Source organism: Xiphophorus hellerii, chromosome 7 (assembly GCF_003331165.1).
Source record: "Xiphophorus hellerii strain 12219 chromosome 7, Xiphophorus_hellerii-4.1, whole genome shotgun sequence".
Classification (NCBI taxonomy): domain Eukaryota; kingdom Metazoa; phylum Chordata; class Actinopteri; order Cyprinodontiformes; family Poeciliidae; genus Xiphophorus; species Xiphophorus hellerii.
The window spans coordinates 1,886,731-1,901,837 of NC_045678.1; the positions used below are offsets into that span (position 1 = coordinate 1,886,731).

Sequence of the window (15,107 nt, forward strand, 5' to 3'; positions counted from 1 at the left end):
CTGTAAACAAGTTTTTAGTTTATGTTCAGTTCGAAACACAGTTATTATGCTCAGTGAGATTAAATCTCAGCTGCCATAATTCTTAAACACTGCTTTTAAAATGAAACCACAAGTCGGTTTTTTCAGCAATCCCTGATCTGGTAAATGTACCAGAAATTAAATCAGACCAAGCTTTTCTAGTTTTAGATCAGTTAGAATTATCAAAATTATTTGAATTTGCTAAATGCTGCAAAAATGGGAGAAGGAATAAGAAGTTCACATACACAATCATTACTTTCTGTCTAAGCAATGAGGAGACGTCCAGAAGTTGTCTAAAAAGGATTTCCATAGACAATGTTACCAAATATTGACATTTTTTTTTAAGTTTGATTATTATTATGAAATTTTTTGTTTTCTCCGTATTTATTTTTTCTGACATTTTACTTGTTCAAATAAAGAGAAGTGTTGACTGATTTAACTTCAGAAAAAAATATGTCTTTTTATTTGGTGTATGTAAACATCTAGTTTCAACTGTATGGAAAAGAGAGCTTTAGAGAGTATTTGAGGCCAATTCTGTCAGAGTAGAATAGAGCCAGCAGGTGTACAGGGCTGCCAAGAGCAAAAGACCAAATATATTATCACTAAAATTACAGCCAGAACATGATATCATCTAGTAAAGTCTGAAGTTTTGAACTAATGTGAGGAATGGTTATTGGTGCACAACTGTGACAGGGAAAAGATCAGACTGCTTACATCACCCATGATACTGAAAACACACACATGAAAAATATACTAACTGCTTAGTTTGTAGTGGATTTCTTTAAAATTTTAATCAAGGCAGGGCTGGAAGTGAACAGTCGTCAACTGCAGTAAAAGCAGAAATATCCAACACCAACCCAAACTGATCCGTAGACGGTTCCATCCATGATAACTTCTGCTGCTGTTTGAAGGTCATTGTTCTTCATCTGTGCATTTGGGGTTCTAAGAAGTCTGATTGTGGTCACATCAAGCAGTAGCAGGAACGACCATGCAAATAAAATCAGATTTCAAGAAAAAAATTACTGAGCGTCAAAACATGCTGTGTAGACATAGCCTTAGTGTTCAATCTACAGCCCAGATCACATTACTGATATTTAGCTTGTATACCTGAGTGTATAATGTTATTATTAATTCTATCAGAGCCAATAAATACCTATGAACTTTTAGATACTCATTTCACTGAACTCACATTAGTCAGATTAATATTTAATTCAAAGTGTTCATATTATTGTGTAAAAGTTGTTTTCTGGTGTAAATACCAATATATACTGTATATAAAGCTCTGTGAAAAAATTAAGACATCACTTAAAATGATCAGTTTCTCGGATTTTGCTTTTTATAGGTATATTTTTTGAGCAAAATGAACATTGTTCTTTTATTCTATGAACTACTGACAACATGTCTCCAAAATCCCAAGCAAAAATCTAGTATTTATTTGCAGAAAAAGAGAAATGGTCAAAATAACAGGAAATACACAGTGCTTTCAGACCTCAAATAAGGCCTGCACAAACAAGTTCATGTCCATTTAGAAACAACAATAATGTTTTAACTCAGGAAGAGTTCAGAAATCAATATTTGGTGGAATAACCATGAGGTTTTCATTGGGCTTCAGTGCAGTGGTCTCTTAATTTTTTCCAGTGCTGTATATAGGGAACTGAAATTACTGTAAAACCTCTGTAAAGAATAAAACTAATAATGTTTTTGTTCTATTAATTGTCCACAGTCACTATGTAAATACATATATTTTAGTTTTTTTACTTTGTCTGTCTTTTTAAGAGAAGAAATTCTGAGCAATCAGAAGAAAGTCATGGTGGTCAGCTGACACAACAATTTAAAAGTTAGATTTAAAAAGATGTGAACAGGATTCAGAGGCAGATTAAAATAAGATCATGAAAGGACACCGGTGTTCGGATAAAAATAGGCCGATGATTGGATCTAAAATGTTAAAGTGCCTACGAGACGTGTTGTACACAAACACACACTCTGACCATAATGTAAGCTGGTGCTGGCCCTTGAGATAGGCTGTCCTTTTGCTGAACTCGTGAACACACACTCACACACACACAGATCACATGGTGTTCAGAGCTTCCCACTGAGATGACTAGACTTATGTCATAAAATAAACACACAGCAGTGTCTAACACAGTTAAACTGAAGTTTTAACAAGCATAAGCCTCCCAAACCAAAACACACAGACACACCCCGTGGCAAACATACACTGGAGATAAAACATCCATGCCTGTCCTGTTTGGATAAGTCTGTTGGTGTCTCTCAGTTGGTCCTCCCATGCTTCTGATACCACAGAGCAGTCGGCAGGTTCTGGCAGCCCTGATACTCTCGCTGCAGCTCACTGTCTGTAAGAGGGGGGGTCGCATTACACGGAGCTCCTGCCAATGTCACGTTTAACAGGCCGGCCCACGGCTCCAAGAGCCGAGACATCCCATCAACCTGAAAATAACAGTACCGGTTTAAGATCAGATCAGTGGAATACCAGAGAAACAAAAAATAAAGCAAATGCATGAAAACTTGCCTTCTGCAGGTGGTCTAACAGGCATGTGGCAGCACTGATAGAAGACCAGCTGTTATCATCCCAGCCTGGGAACAGCCTCTGGGTCTGGTGGGACTGATGCTGGATCAACACCACATTATGGTGTTTCTGGGAGCTTCTTAGCCTTTTGGACAAGACCCCACTGTAGCTCTGATCTACAAACAGGAGAACACGAGTGGCCCTGCAGCCGGCCAGGTCAGCCAGCAGTTCGCTCACTGAGTAGCGCTCCTTCAGGTCAGCCTGCTCGGGAAGAGGACAGGTAGAGCCATCAAAGCAACAAAACTGAAACGTCTGCACTGTAGCATGCTCTGTCAGTAGCATTAGTTTCAGAATAATGACTAAAAACAACAAGTACATAAGTAAATGTGGGTTTGACGTGTCAGAGTCCATAAACAGAGGGAATATTTGACTAGAACTCTTATTTGACTGAAAACACAATTTTCTTGTTCAGGTTCAGCATAAAGTTGATCACCTTAGATGTAAAAATAAATTTCCTGTCTGCAACAGACTGTAAACTGTTTTAAATTATAAGACACCTGTCGCAGTAAACCTCAGTGTAAGGCTGGATTGCAGTCTTAGATTTGGTGCACAGGTTAGCTCAGTTGTCAAATCCAGCTTTTTTAAATTTAAGACAACCAACCAAAGTAAAACCTTTTCTTTCTCTGCATCACTATTCATGCTTTTATCTGAATTTGCTTAGATCATGCTAAACTGAGCTTTATATCGGCCTCAGTCACAAGTCACTTTCTAGCCTCCAGTTGGTTTAAAATGCTGCTGCTCAGTTTTTAACCAGTACTGGGAATCGAGAGCACATTACTCCTGTTTTAGCAACTCCTCTCTGATTTCCAGAACATTTTAGGGTTGATTTAATTTTGAGAAAGTTGAGAGGTGACAGGTTCTGTTACTGTGGAACGGTAACAGAACCGTTCCACAGTAACAGAACCGTTCTACAGTTCTGTTACTGCCCCAGAACTGTGGAATGAGTTAACATCACATATCAGACAAACTGAGTCTCTTCATGTTTTTAAGTCGTCTTTAAAGATTGTTGTTTTTTTTCTCCCTGGCCTTTAACTCAGCTTGAAGTGTAGGTGTTTACAGTTATTGTCATTGTATTTGCATTATGTGTCTTGATTTCCAGTTGTGGAAATCAACTCAATCAGTTGACCAAAGTAGACTTTGGCTCAAAGTCTACTTTGGTCTACTTTGTAGACCAACTGTGGTCACAGTAGACTTTGGTCAACTGTGTTGTTTTTAAAGTGCTTTATAAATAAAGCTGGAATGGAATGAATGGAAAATGAAATTTTAAATTATGTAGGTTATTTAAAGGATCTTTGTCTCTTTTGATTTAATGGAATTTGAGGTTTTCAATACGTTTCTTTGAATTTTATGCATGGATGCAGGAGCCAGGAAGAGTGTGCCTTGTAAAAGCTTGCAGTAATTAGTTCTGACATGAACGGCTAGAAAACAGCTAGTCAGCAGCATTCACATGTTTGATAGTGTGTATTTTCCTGGTACATAGTGCCACTTTATACCACAATCAGATAACTATGCTACTTTCCATTATTATAGAATTGCTATATGTATCAAATATGACTTAAAAAAATGAGACTTTATGATTTAGTGATTTTATATTGAGTTTGAGAAAGAGCCGGAGTTTTTAAAGGGAGAGCCCTTTAAAAACTCCTGCTCTTTCTCAAACTCCACCTTCAGGAAGTCATCACAACATGGCTCCTCTATTAACCCTTTAACAACATTTTTACCAGCGTTTCACTGAGAAGTAGCTAATATAATGAGCTCAGCAGATGCTCAGTTCCACCAGGTGCTTGCTAACTGCTGCTGGCTAGTCTGAAGGAGCTGAGTGAGTAAAAAGAAATATTTTAGACAATAATACTGCCCCTCAGAAACATATATTTCTGTATTACATTGCCCTGAAAGCAATACAGTATGTTTTGTTTTAATTTCATTTGTATTACAATCCCCTGTTCTTTTATAAGAATATGTTTGTATGTGTATTTTCAGTTTTCACAGTGATCCAGAAGATCTATTGCATCTGATGCAATCTGCTGTAATAAAGAACTTTACAATCACTTGTCGAGGCTGAACTTTCTTAAAAAGCTGCTGGGCTGCTTCATTTTTGATTTAGGAGCAGAAATGCTTATTTAATAACAGAACACAATAATCTTGTACAATAATCAGCAGCAAAGTAAAAGGCAAGAGCAGCACTCAGGTACTAAGAAATGTTATATGTTGCAGTAATAAGCTCATATCCTTGCATTCAGCTGTCAGTAAATCCTGGGACGTCAAAACAGATTAAAACTTGGACAGAGCACATCATCCCATAGCTGACCTGTCTGTTTGGTATCTGAAGCAGTCAAATCATTCAATGTAGAGGGTCATAGTGGCTCTAACCACAGTAACATTTACATTAATATTTATGTGTCTCCTTCTAATGATGTTTTTTTTTCTTATTATTGGCAGCAACCATTGGCTGCTCACAATCCTCCCTCACTATAGTGAGCAATGTGTGTGTTTTGTTTCAGTGTTTCTCTTACGATGCCGTTCAGGTTGGCGTCCCACAGCAGCATGGTTCCATCAGTGCGTGTTGGTGAGTTCAGGTACAGAACCAGAGTGTCGGCACAATGCTGCTTCCGGCAAATGTATGACACATGGTTACGGATCACTGCCTTCTCTGTTGCTGAGTAGACGCCCTCTACATCTTCGGTGCACATAGAAAAGAAAGAAGAGGTTCAACTCTAGTATAGTTTTATGAGGTTTTGCTGTGCATTGTGTAATTTATTGCATTTAGTAGAATCTTTATCAGAGATTCTTCCTGTTTCCATCCAGACAGGGTGAAAAGAAAATACATCTTCTGTTTTTGATGCTTTGTTGCTGACATGTCCTACGCAAATAAACTTGATTTCTATGAGTTCTAGTATTTTAACATATTCTAGAATTATTTTTCAGAATATTTTTCTAGAATTATACCGCTAATGGCTGCAGGATGTTGGAGTAGCTCTGTTACCCTATTTCTGATTTATTCTTTTGTAGACTTTTGTTCAGGATTTCTTTGTCATGGACACAGCAACACCAACCACGACTCTTTGCAGATACTCAGGTATGAGTTGTGACAACATTTATTTTCCATTTTAGGTAAATAAACTATTTTTGAATTGAATTACTTTGAATATAAAAGACAAATGGAAATATACAGGTTTGAATGCTCTTGGGCCTAAATCCATCCCAGAATTTCTTTCAGCTATCAACAGTAGACGAGCGGTGTCCAAACTTTTCTCATGTGGGCCAAAATTGTCAAGTCAAAAGTGCTTGCAGATCAAAAAAATGTTGTTCTGTTTAGTGCTGCAGGATCAGCACTAAACATTTAGATTCTCTGTTTCCAGGTTCTGGAAGAGCTTCCTGAAAACATACGAGGTGCAGAAATTGTTCAGTCAATTAAATCAGGATTGAAATTTTTATTGTTCACGGATGCTTCCGAGAAAAGGCAAAAGCCTACTTAATCAGATTGTCACTTTACTTATTTCTATTATTACTATTTTGTGATAAAGTATTATTTGTCCCTGTTTTGTGCTGCATAACTTTTACTGTAATTCCTGACTGGTTCTACAACCATTAAACCTTTAATTACAGGATTCTGAGTCTCTGCATAAACTTTGACATAGCTTTCTGTATCATAGAGCTTGTTCATTTCCTACCTAGAAGCTGTCCACTGCTGGCGAAGAAAGTGTTGATGTGATTTTTATGGAAACCATTGTTTCTGAGCATTTTGTAGAACTTCTGAAGATTCTGAGCGTGATGCTGAAAGGTCATCTGAGGCTGCCAACCGCCTGTACACACCCACACACACGCACACACATATATAGATACATAAATACACAGGCAGATGATTAGAGTTACACTTCTCCTGTAAATAACACATTTATGACATTGAAAAAAATTAGCAGAATCCAATTTGCCTTTGGTGTCCGTTTCAGGTTTTGTCTTGTATGAAACAGTCCATTGAGGTCTTTATCTAATGTATGTTGATACTTTTTTGTAATTTTTTGATACTTTATAGTTTATGATGTTTTGTTCAAGATAAACTATGAACTAAATTGTTATTAACATGGTGTAAGTCTATGATTGTGAAGTCCTTAAAGGTACTGAACAGCTTCCTCTGCTGTCACTGCTAAAACAGGCCGACTACAATTCTTAAACAGTGTAGAAAAGAAATATTGTCATTCCGAATTTCTCCTCCTGTCCACTGATTGGCCCAGTTGAATGTTTACCAGACAGAATCCGAGCAAAGGGGGAGAAACCCCAGACTGTGTTGGATGCCAGACAGTTTTTGAGTGGAATTGCATGGCTACTTTTTAATGTGCCTCTCAGTGAAAGTTGTCTTTGCATCTTGACTTTGACTCCAACCTGTGTTTGTGCCCAAAATGCTGAAATAAGTTAAAAATACATAAGAACTTAATCAAAACTCGAACAACTTCAGTACCCAAAAGTTGTTGAAGTTGTTTCTGATTGTGTCTAAAGATGTTTTAATCATCTGACATATTGATGACTGGGACAGAAGAAACATATTCTTATGGTCCAACCTGAGATGAGGACAGCATGGTCACAGGTCTGATAGAGGCGACAGGACAGGTGAGTGGCCAGTGGCTGCTGGTGGCAGCGCCTGGTGTTTTTATTGAGCTCACAGCTTGATGCAGGCAGACTGGGAGAACTCATGGGAAGCTGCTGGGGACACCTGGCAAACTCTGGGTTGTCTGTCGGAGGAGAAAGAGGAAAAGCTCAGAACAGGAAAACCATCACAGGGAAAGGTTGTCTAGCTCCAAAACAACTGGGCTCCCCATGAGGTCAGATCAGATTTACCGTGCCCAGCTACAAACTTTTATTTCTTTGAATCTTTAACAACTGTTTTGGGAGCCAATGGCCAACTTGTTATATAATATATCATATAAAGTGAAATGATTGCATCAAAGTATAATTTTGTGCTTTCTATTTAATAAGTGTTATTGGTTTATAAATGTTGTGTTGTTACATGTTGACATAAACATTCCTAAAAATATTTTCCTAAAATAACTGAATATTAACAAAACCAATTAAACAAACAATTACTTATTTGAATGGTAAGTCAAACTTGCTTTGACTTACCATTCAAAGTAAGTTTGAGACTGAAAAAATACAGAAAAACAAAAATACAAAAAATGACATACAAATATGCAAAACTTTAACAGCACAGAAAGTGACTACAAAAAAATAAAAAAAATATTTGAAAAACTACAGTAACTTGGAAGAGTTTAAGCAATAGTGTTGGTTGCTTAAATGTTTCCATACATTGACAATGACCATGTGGATTTGGTCATTGTAATATCTTAAGACCTATTAATAATACAATGCTGTGGATAAAATAGAGATCATATCGAAATCAAATGTTAGTTTTTATTCTCTTTGCTTTAAAGTTATAGTTCAGCTATAAAATCTAACCTCAAGTGTACAAACAGCATCTATTCCACACAGAAATTATATATTAGTCTTGAGATGTGCTGTGGTGGTGCAGGAGTTAAGCACAACCCATGGAGGCCTTAGTCCTCGGCGCGGCTGTCGCAGGTTGGATTACCGGCCTGGCAACCTTTGCCGCATGTCTTCCCCTTCTCTCATTATCCACTTTCCTGTCAATTAACTGTCCAATAAAGGCCACTAGAGCCAATAAAACCTTTTAAAAACAATAAACTATATATTAATCCAAAATGAAGCTATGTGGACAACATGTGGAAAATCTCAGCTCAACCCATCTGCATTCTTTGAATTTAAGAGAGAAAGTAGAATCTTTATTTAAATGCACTTGATCACCAGAACCTCATCAGCGTGAAGTGAGAGGTCAAAACCTTTCCTATGAAAACCAAAGTTTTGTCAGTTCTGTGTTAATACCAGGGAAGAAAGGCATCAGTAATGAAAGCAACTGTTGTTTCTCATCAGTCTAAAAGAGTTGAAAATCCACGTCTAAAATAAAACAGAGGTCAAACTGAATGGGGAGACACATCTGAGGAAAATCTCCCTGATGTCAGATTGTATAAGGCTCAGAGAAACTGCAAAAAAATAATGAGCTCCATCTAAGCCTCTGCTGGACTCAGTTAGCAGAGGAAATGTTAACATTCATGGCAATAAAATTCAAATGAATTACATGAATTCCTCTGTATCTAAAAAAATTCTTGAGCCAAATGTGAGCCCATTTGTCTAAGAGTGGTAGCTTGACTTTAACTGTCATCAACAGGACCGTGAGCCCAAACGCTGCAGCAAGTCTGGAACAGAAAGGCTCTGTTTTTATACATTATGTGAAAGTCAGACACAGTGGAATCTGTTGGCTGTTTGTGTAAACTTAAAGTTAGTTTATAACATTTACAACTTGATGACCATTTTATTATATGCACACTGTATTTTGCTGCATATGTATCTTCTTAATGAAGTTTGACAAACACTAACAAGTCTGTGTTACATCAGACAGGGTTGTCATTAAATCTGAGTCTTAGCCTTTTTATTACACTGGGACAAAATGAAGCAAAGTGATAGCATGCTGATTACAGACATACATATTGAAACTGTGTGCATGTTCCCTCTGGTACTTCACTTCCCAGGGCTCAGTTGGTTTTGCGAACATGTGATGTAGATGAGGGAACAATTTCAATGCCAGGGTGCAATGTGACGAAGGAACAAGGTGACCCAGAAACCCCTCAGAAAGTAAAGTCAGTTTACCAAAACCAGGAGCAACATTATAGAAAAGACATAAGTGGTATTTGGTTGCAGAATTCCCATAATGCATTCCATGCTATCAGACTACATAAAACAGAAAAACATAAATGCTGATATGAACAAAAGAAAACACAACAAGGAGAAACTAAGTAGAAAAAGCCATTAGAAATGTGTTGGCTGTATGGCAGAGTGCAGACCTACCAACACATTTGAGTTTCTGCGTCCAGCTGCTGTCTCCGATGGCAACCACCAGTGGCAGAAAGTGAACCTCACAGAAACCTCCGATGGTTCGTTCCAGCAGGCGGCTGCCAGTGGTGCCTCCACCCAGCGTCCCACCTGGCACCCGTCTGCTGCCAAACAGCCTCTGTGGACCCGTCTGGCGGCGCTTCAGCTGGTTCTGGCAGCGACCCTTCAAAGCCAGAGTCAAACACTCATCTCCTACAGGTGGGGAAACATCTTCCAGACTGAATAGTTTCTCACTGTTTCCTGCAGTCAAAAAATATGATTTGAACCTTCCAAAGATTTGAGTAACAGGGATCTATCCTTGATGGAAGGGTTACAAGAGTGTTGAACGGTTCTAATAAATCCATCCAGTATGCCATATCGTTGGCATCATAGGCCTGATGAAACTGGAACATTTTGGCCCACTATAGCTTACAAATGCATGGCACAGTTTTCAGATTTTTGTTTTTAAAACATATAAATTGCAGAAATTTGTGGTTGTAATTTACAAAAAATTTGGAAAGATTTGAATGTGAATTTCATCAGCACAAAATGTTTTTCTCGTTTATAGTTCTATCTTTTTCAGTAAATTTATGTGGCGTTTTGTCAAATATTGTGAAAGTCATGCAAACTCATTCACCGCAGCCAGCCCAGCAGGAGGTACTTTGCAGCATGAGCAGATATGAATAATTGACAGAAGAATGTTCGTGTGACACTGGCGCAAAGTGACCTTAACATCTGGCCTTAACGTTTCTCACAGCAGGAGCTCAGAATCTTTGACACACCTCTGTGTCCCTTCAGATATCTTCTACAGGAATGGGTCCATAGTTTGTCTTCTGTTAACTCTCAAGTTTTCTTCATAGATCAGCTGGTTTCTATGGAAAAAAACTGAGCCTAGAAATATCAAGAAGATTATTTAAAAAATAATCTGAATGACTACTATATGTAATAGTGTAATAAATCTTTCTGGGAGGCCATCTGCATAGAACTTTTACTTTCTTTTCCATGTGACTAAATCAGAGCTTTACAATTTGATTAGGAATTTATTCATACTACGTACACAAAGCATGTAGTTTTGCAAAATTATCAACAATTGAATGTCATGCTGGAACAGTCACAGCTACACTTACACCTTTCAGATGCTTTGAGTGCTCTCACTTGCTGTTGACCTTGAATGTTCAATCAAAACATTATTTTACCTCACTGAACTGTGTACCTTCACAAGGAGGTAAGTCTACAGTCTGGTCTTTATAAACTGGCTTCTTGTGGCTGGCAGAATACTGAAGGCTCACCTCTCAGCTTGTGTATGAGACCATCTATAAAGAACCCTTACAGGCGTCACTAGAAAAAAAATGGCTGAATTATGAAAAAAGCTCAACCACAGATCTATGAAGACATGATATCTGGATTTAGGGTCTAAACTGGAAGTGATTGTGTTTTAGGATAGACAACTATGCAACTTTTAGATGCAGTCCTGGTTCAACCCACTTAAATTAAATGACTGAATTAGCTAGTCACCACGTAGTTAACTTCTATAGTACTGACATCAGACTTCATTTAGAATGTTTTTCTGGACACACCACAAAAACATTATATCAGCCATTCCCATTCACGTTCACACACAGTGTCAAGCTGCAGAACCGTCTGCCCTTTCTACCACCATCAGCAGGCGAAGTGTGTGACGTGTCTTTACACAAGCACAGAAATGGACAGAGCAGGGGCTCAAACCGGCAACCACCGAATACAAGACAAACTCCTACCACCACTGAGTGACTGAACACAAATGCACATTTTTAAGATTTTGATTTGAAAACATATTTGAAAACCTTTTATAGTTTCCTTCCACTTTGAAGTTCTGCATAACTTTGTGTCGCTCAAGCACACAAAAGCCCAATAAAACACAATTAACTTTTAGAATTTAATGCAACCAGATGTGGGGGGAAAAAAAAGAAAAAAACTTTTTGCAGGGCATTGTACTGAACCACAAGTTAAATTCTGTCGCAGCTTTAATTGCACAGTATGTCTAACTGTTCAATTAAAGCTGCGCTAAAACACGTTTCACCACAGGACTTAATACAGTAGGTATTGTGTTCACATACACCAAAATATGCTACAAACAGAAAACAACAACATTTTATTGTCAGAGAAGAAGACCAGGATATTCAACACTCACCCAAGTAAATTCCATCCAGGTGGGAACATTTCTTCTTTGTCACGTTCATGTCCACATAAAACAGGACCACGGGGTGTCCAAAGTTCTCCTCTGGTGATGGATCCAGAACCAGAACAACATCATGGGCAGAGGAACTGTAGAGGGGCTGGTGATGTCTGTTCAGCATCCGCCCAACACTGAAGCTTCCCCTCAGCTTGGAGCTCAGCATGCCACTGGAAAAGTCAGGCAGGATAGCCAGGACTTTGTTTGAGGGACCTGGAAGAGCAGAACGTTGCTACTGAGTTCTCTGACTTATTGAAAAGGAGTCAGTCATATGAGGATCAGTGAAATATGTGGAAGAAGAAAATACAAAACAAGTCCGTTACATCGGATCTTTAAATGCAGCAGACAAATCAGACTGAGGTTCACTGTGCATGACATGGCCACCATCCATAAAGATTAAATAAATATGATATGAATATATGTATTGGAATTCTTAATGCATCTGTTATTATCTCATGGGAGTACACAGCTCCGGTCCTGCTCCACTGTCCAGATAGCTGCTGCACCTGCTGCTTTACAATAAAAGGAGTACAACTTTCCAAAATAAGACTCAGGTCAGATGAATAAATCTGCCAGTAGAAAGTAGAAGGTCCCTGTTCTCTGGCTCTGGAGGGCTGAACTGCAGCCATGAATACTTTTAAAAACCAATTAAAATCTCTCAAAATCAGTTCTAAAGCGCAGTACTGCCTTACTCTGCTCAGATAGACCAGAATTCGAATAGTGAACTATAATCAGTTCAACATGTTAAAAAACACATACTACAATCTCTGCATTGGACTGGAAGAAAAACAGTAAAAGTTGGTGATGTTCTTAAGATGATGAACTATATTACCGGTATTTGTAACAATTGTAGCATCATGTTAAAAAATCAGATTAGGATAATAAAAAAAATCCAGATTTTTCACTTATTTTCTTTATTGGCACAAACATTGTGCCAATAAATAAATCAGTTTGATTGGTAGATTGAATTGATGCATTTTCTACATAGATAACAACATAGCATTTAAAATACATTTAACAAGTTTATAAATTGTCTTATGGCATCAGGAGGCAGAAAATACAAGCATAACAGTAGAGATAAAAAGGCTGGTCAAATTTCATTGGCCAACATTAAATCATAAATTTGTATAAACTTTTTCTTAATTCAAAAATGTTGTCTTTGAATTATTTTGTTGTCCAAATATCCTTTCTCTTAACATTTTTGCACAGACGTAAATGTAGTTTTTGGCTTTACAGTTTTACAAATTCTTTAAAAGTTGTTTTTTATTTAAAAAAAAACAAAAAAGAAAACAATTGATATAAATGAAAAAACTTACCACTGTGTTCAAATACACTGCTAAATAAATACTTCACATTTATGCAAAAAGTCAATTTGGATGGTTTTGCTCATTATTCTCCTTCAATTAACAACAATAATAATAATAATAATAATAATAATAATAATAATAATAATAATAATAATAAATAATATGGTTTAAATAGAAAAACATCCAAGGAGACTGTACAAATCCAGCAATATAACAAACATAAATTAAAACAATTATAACAAAGTCTGTCAGGCTGAATGTGAACATCTGGACTGATTGTGACTCATTCTTGTTTTTCTACTACTTTTTTTTTTTTTTGCTCAGCTCCCCTATTTTGAGCAGCAGTTTCTTGTATATCCATTATGGATGATTAAAGATAATTTTAATTTGTTAACACAGATAGAACTACTGTCAAACATTCCACTTCTCAGATTGACAAGAGTATTTTCAATTGGAGTTTGCTTCACTTAATATATTAACTGTAATGAAATTAAGTTAGTTGATCATTTCTGAAATAAACTTTCAAAACTAATATCTGGTTTACCGCAAGGGCAGTAAATACACATCTGATCACTCTGCAGAATGCTGTAAACGTGAGCAGCTGTTTGAACGATGCCAGCTGTCTGGTACAGTGCGATGCTTCCATCTGGTCCTACCTGCAGCGCTGCGCTGCTCCGACATGTACACGGCCACAGAGGACAGCGGCAGGTGGCTGAGCCGTCTGCAGTCTGCCTCAGACATGGAGGACATGCGCAGGCAGCGGTCCAGCTGGTCCCACTGCAGCACCTGGAGCCCCGAGCGGACCCAGCGGTCCAGTCGGCTGAGGGCCACGCTTGCCGCAGGGGCCAGAGAGGGAGCAGGGTGGAGGATGGAGGAGAGAGCAGCAAGGAGCGTGAGGAGCTGCATGATCAGGCTCAACTGTTTCTGTTTATCCTTAATGGGTTTTCTTCTTTTTTTTGCTTTGTTTTTGTCACTAATGCTTTGCTTCTGTCATTTCTTCATTTTTTACTATTTCTTCTTAAGCATTCCAGTTCCAGAGGAATTTTCTTCACTTGTTGTGGAATCCTTTCTTTTCTTCTTTATGTTTTCTCTTTTCACGTATTGTTCCTTCAGCTTCTGAATTCTGATCTTTTATTTCCTTCTTGTTTTTTTATTAAGAAAATCTCAAATGAGAAATGGATTTGGATTCTCTTCTAAGTTGAAATTCTTCCTTTGCTTCTCGCTTGTTTTATTTTTGCCTTTATTTCATCAGATCTGATCTGAATTACAAATGTCCAGCAGCATGGTTGGGTGGCAGTAACTGTCCTTCTCCTGTTGTGTCTTTGTTTAAGCCTTCTGTTCTTAGCTTTTATTCATTCTTGAAAAAAAAATGTTTTGTAGTTTGTGACCAGATTTCTTCTCTCAGTTGTGTTGTATTTGGTTTGACAACCAAAGAATTGTTCCTCTTTTCCCCTTCAATGCTGTTTTCTTCTTGTTGTTTAAAAGAAAAAAGATCCCAGATTGCCTGCAAATGTCAAAATGAAAACTTTTTTGGTTTGGTCCACTGGTTCTGTACCTCCTGGTCTTTCTTTGGACTCGGAGAAGCTTCAGGACCAGAGCTAGTTCAGAAGAAGTCAGAAAGTCCTTGGCTTTTACAAAGGAGAGTTGTCGGTCCTGCAGGTTGTCCACAGCTGCCTCTACTGCTCACAGTAAGTTTGTCTACTGTTTGCTGCTCTCTTTAGCTCTCTCTCTTTGTCCCTCTCTTTCAAAAACACACACACATACACGCACTTCTCTCCTCCTCTGTCTGTGAGGTTTGACATGCGACAAAGATGGGAAGGAGGACTGATGAGATAACACGATGAAAAAGTCAGTGGGAGGGAGGAATAGGAAAGAGGAGGAAGGGTTAGACAGAGGGCTGGAAAATAGGTTAAAACATGAGTTAAGTAACCCAAGTGACATGAAGATGTGCAAAGACAGGAAAGATGGGGAGGATGAGGGGATGGGTGAAGAATTAAGTTGAAAGATGGACAATGAAACAAGGTTTGACAAAGAGGGAGAAAAATCA

General features: G+C 37.9%; 1 protein-coding gene across 1 annotated transcript; it reads right to left on the minus strand.

Annotated features, from left to right (window-relative positions):
- Positions 1–1,420: 1,420 nt before the first annotated feature.
- Positions 1,421–14,871, minus strand: LOC116722526 (uncharacterized). Its single transcript, XM_032566677.1, has 8 exons — positions 13,717–14,871; positions 11,712–11,966; positions 9,518–9,754; positions 7,162–7,332; positions 6,277–6,408; positions 5,119–5,282; positions 2,549–2,806; positions 1,421–2,466 (listed from the first exon to the last, which is right to left on the minus strand). Exons 1-8 carry the CDS (start codon positions 13,964–13,966, stop codon positions 2,290–2,292), a joined length of 1,644 nt encoding a protein of 547 aa, XP_032422568.1. The 5' UTR covers positions 13,967–14,871; the 3' UTR covers positions 1,421–2,289.
- Between the last annotated feature and the right edge of the window lie 236 nt (positions 14,872–15,107).

Coding starts and splice junctions, on each gene's coding strand:
- LOC116722526 (XM_032566677.1), bottom strand. CDS start 13,966: ATGCAGCTCCTCACGCTCCTTGCTGCTCTCTCCTCCATCCTCCACCCT. Junction 9,755..11,711: donor CCTGGATGGAATTTACTTGG/GTGAGTGTTGAA, acceptor CCCCACCTGTAG/GAGATGAGTGTTTGACTCTG. Junction 2,467..2,548: donor TGTTAGACCACCTGCAGAAG/GCAAGTTTTCAT, acceptor TGTTATTTTCAG/GTTGATGGGATGTCTCGGCT.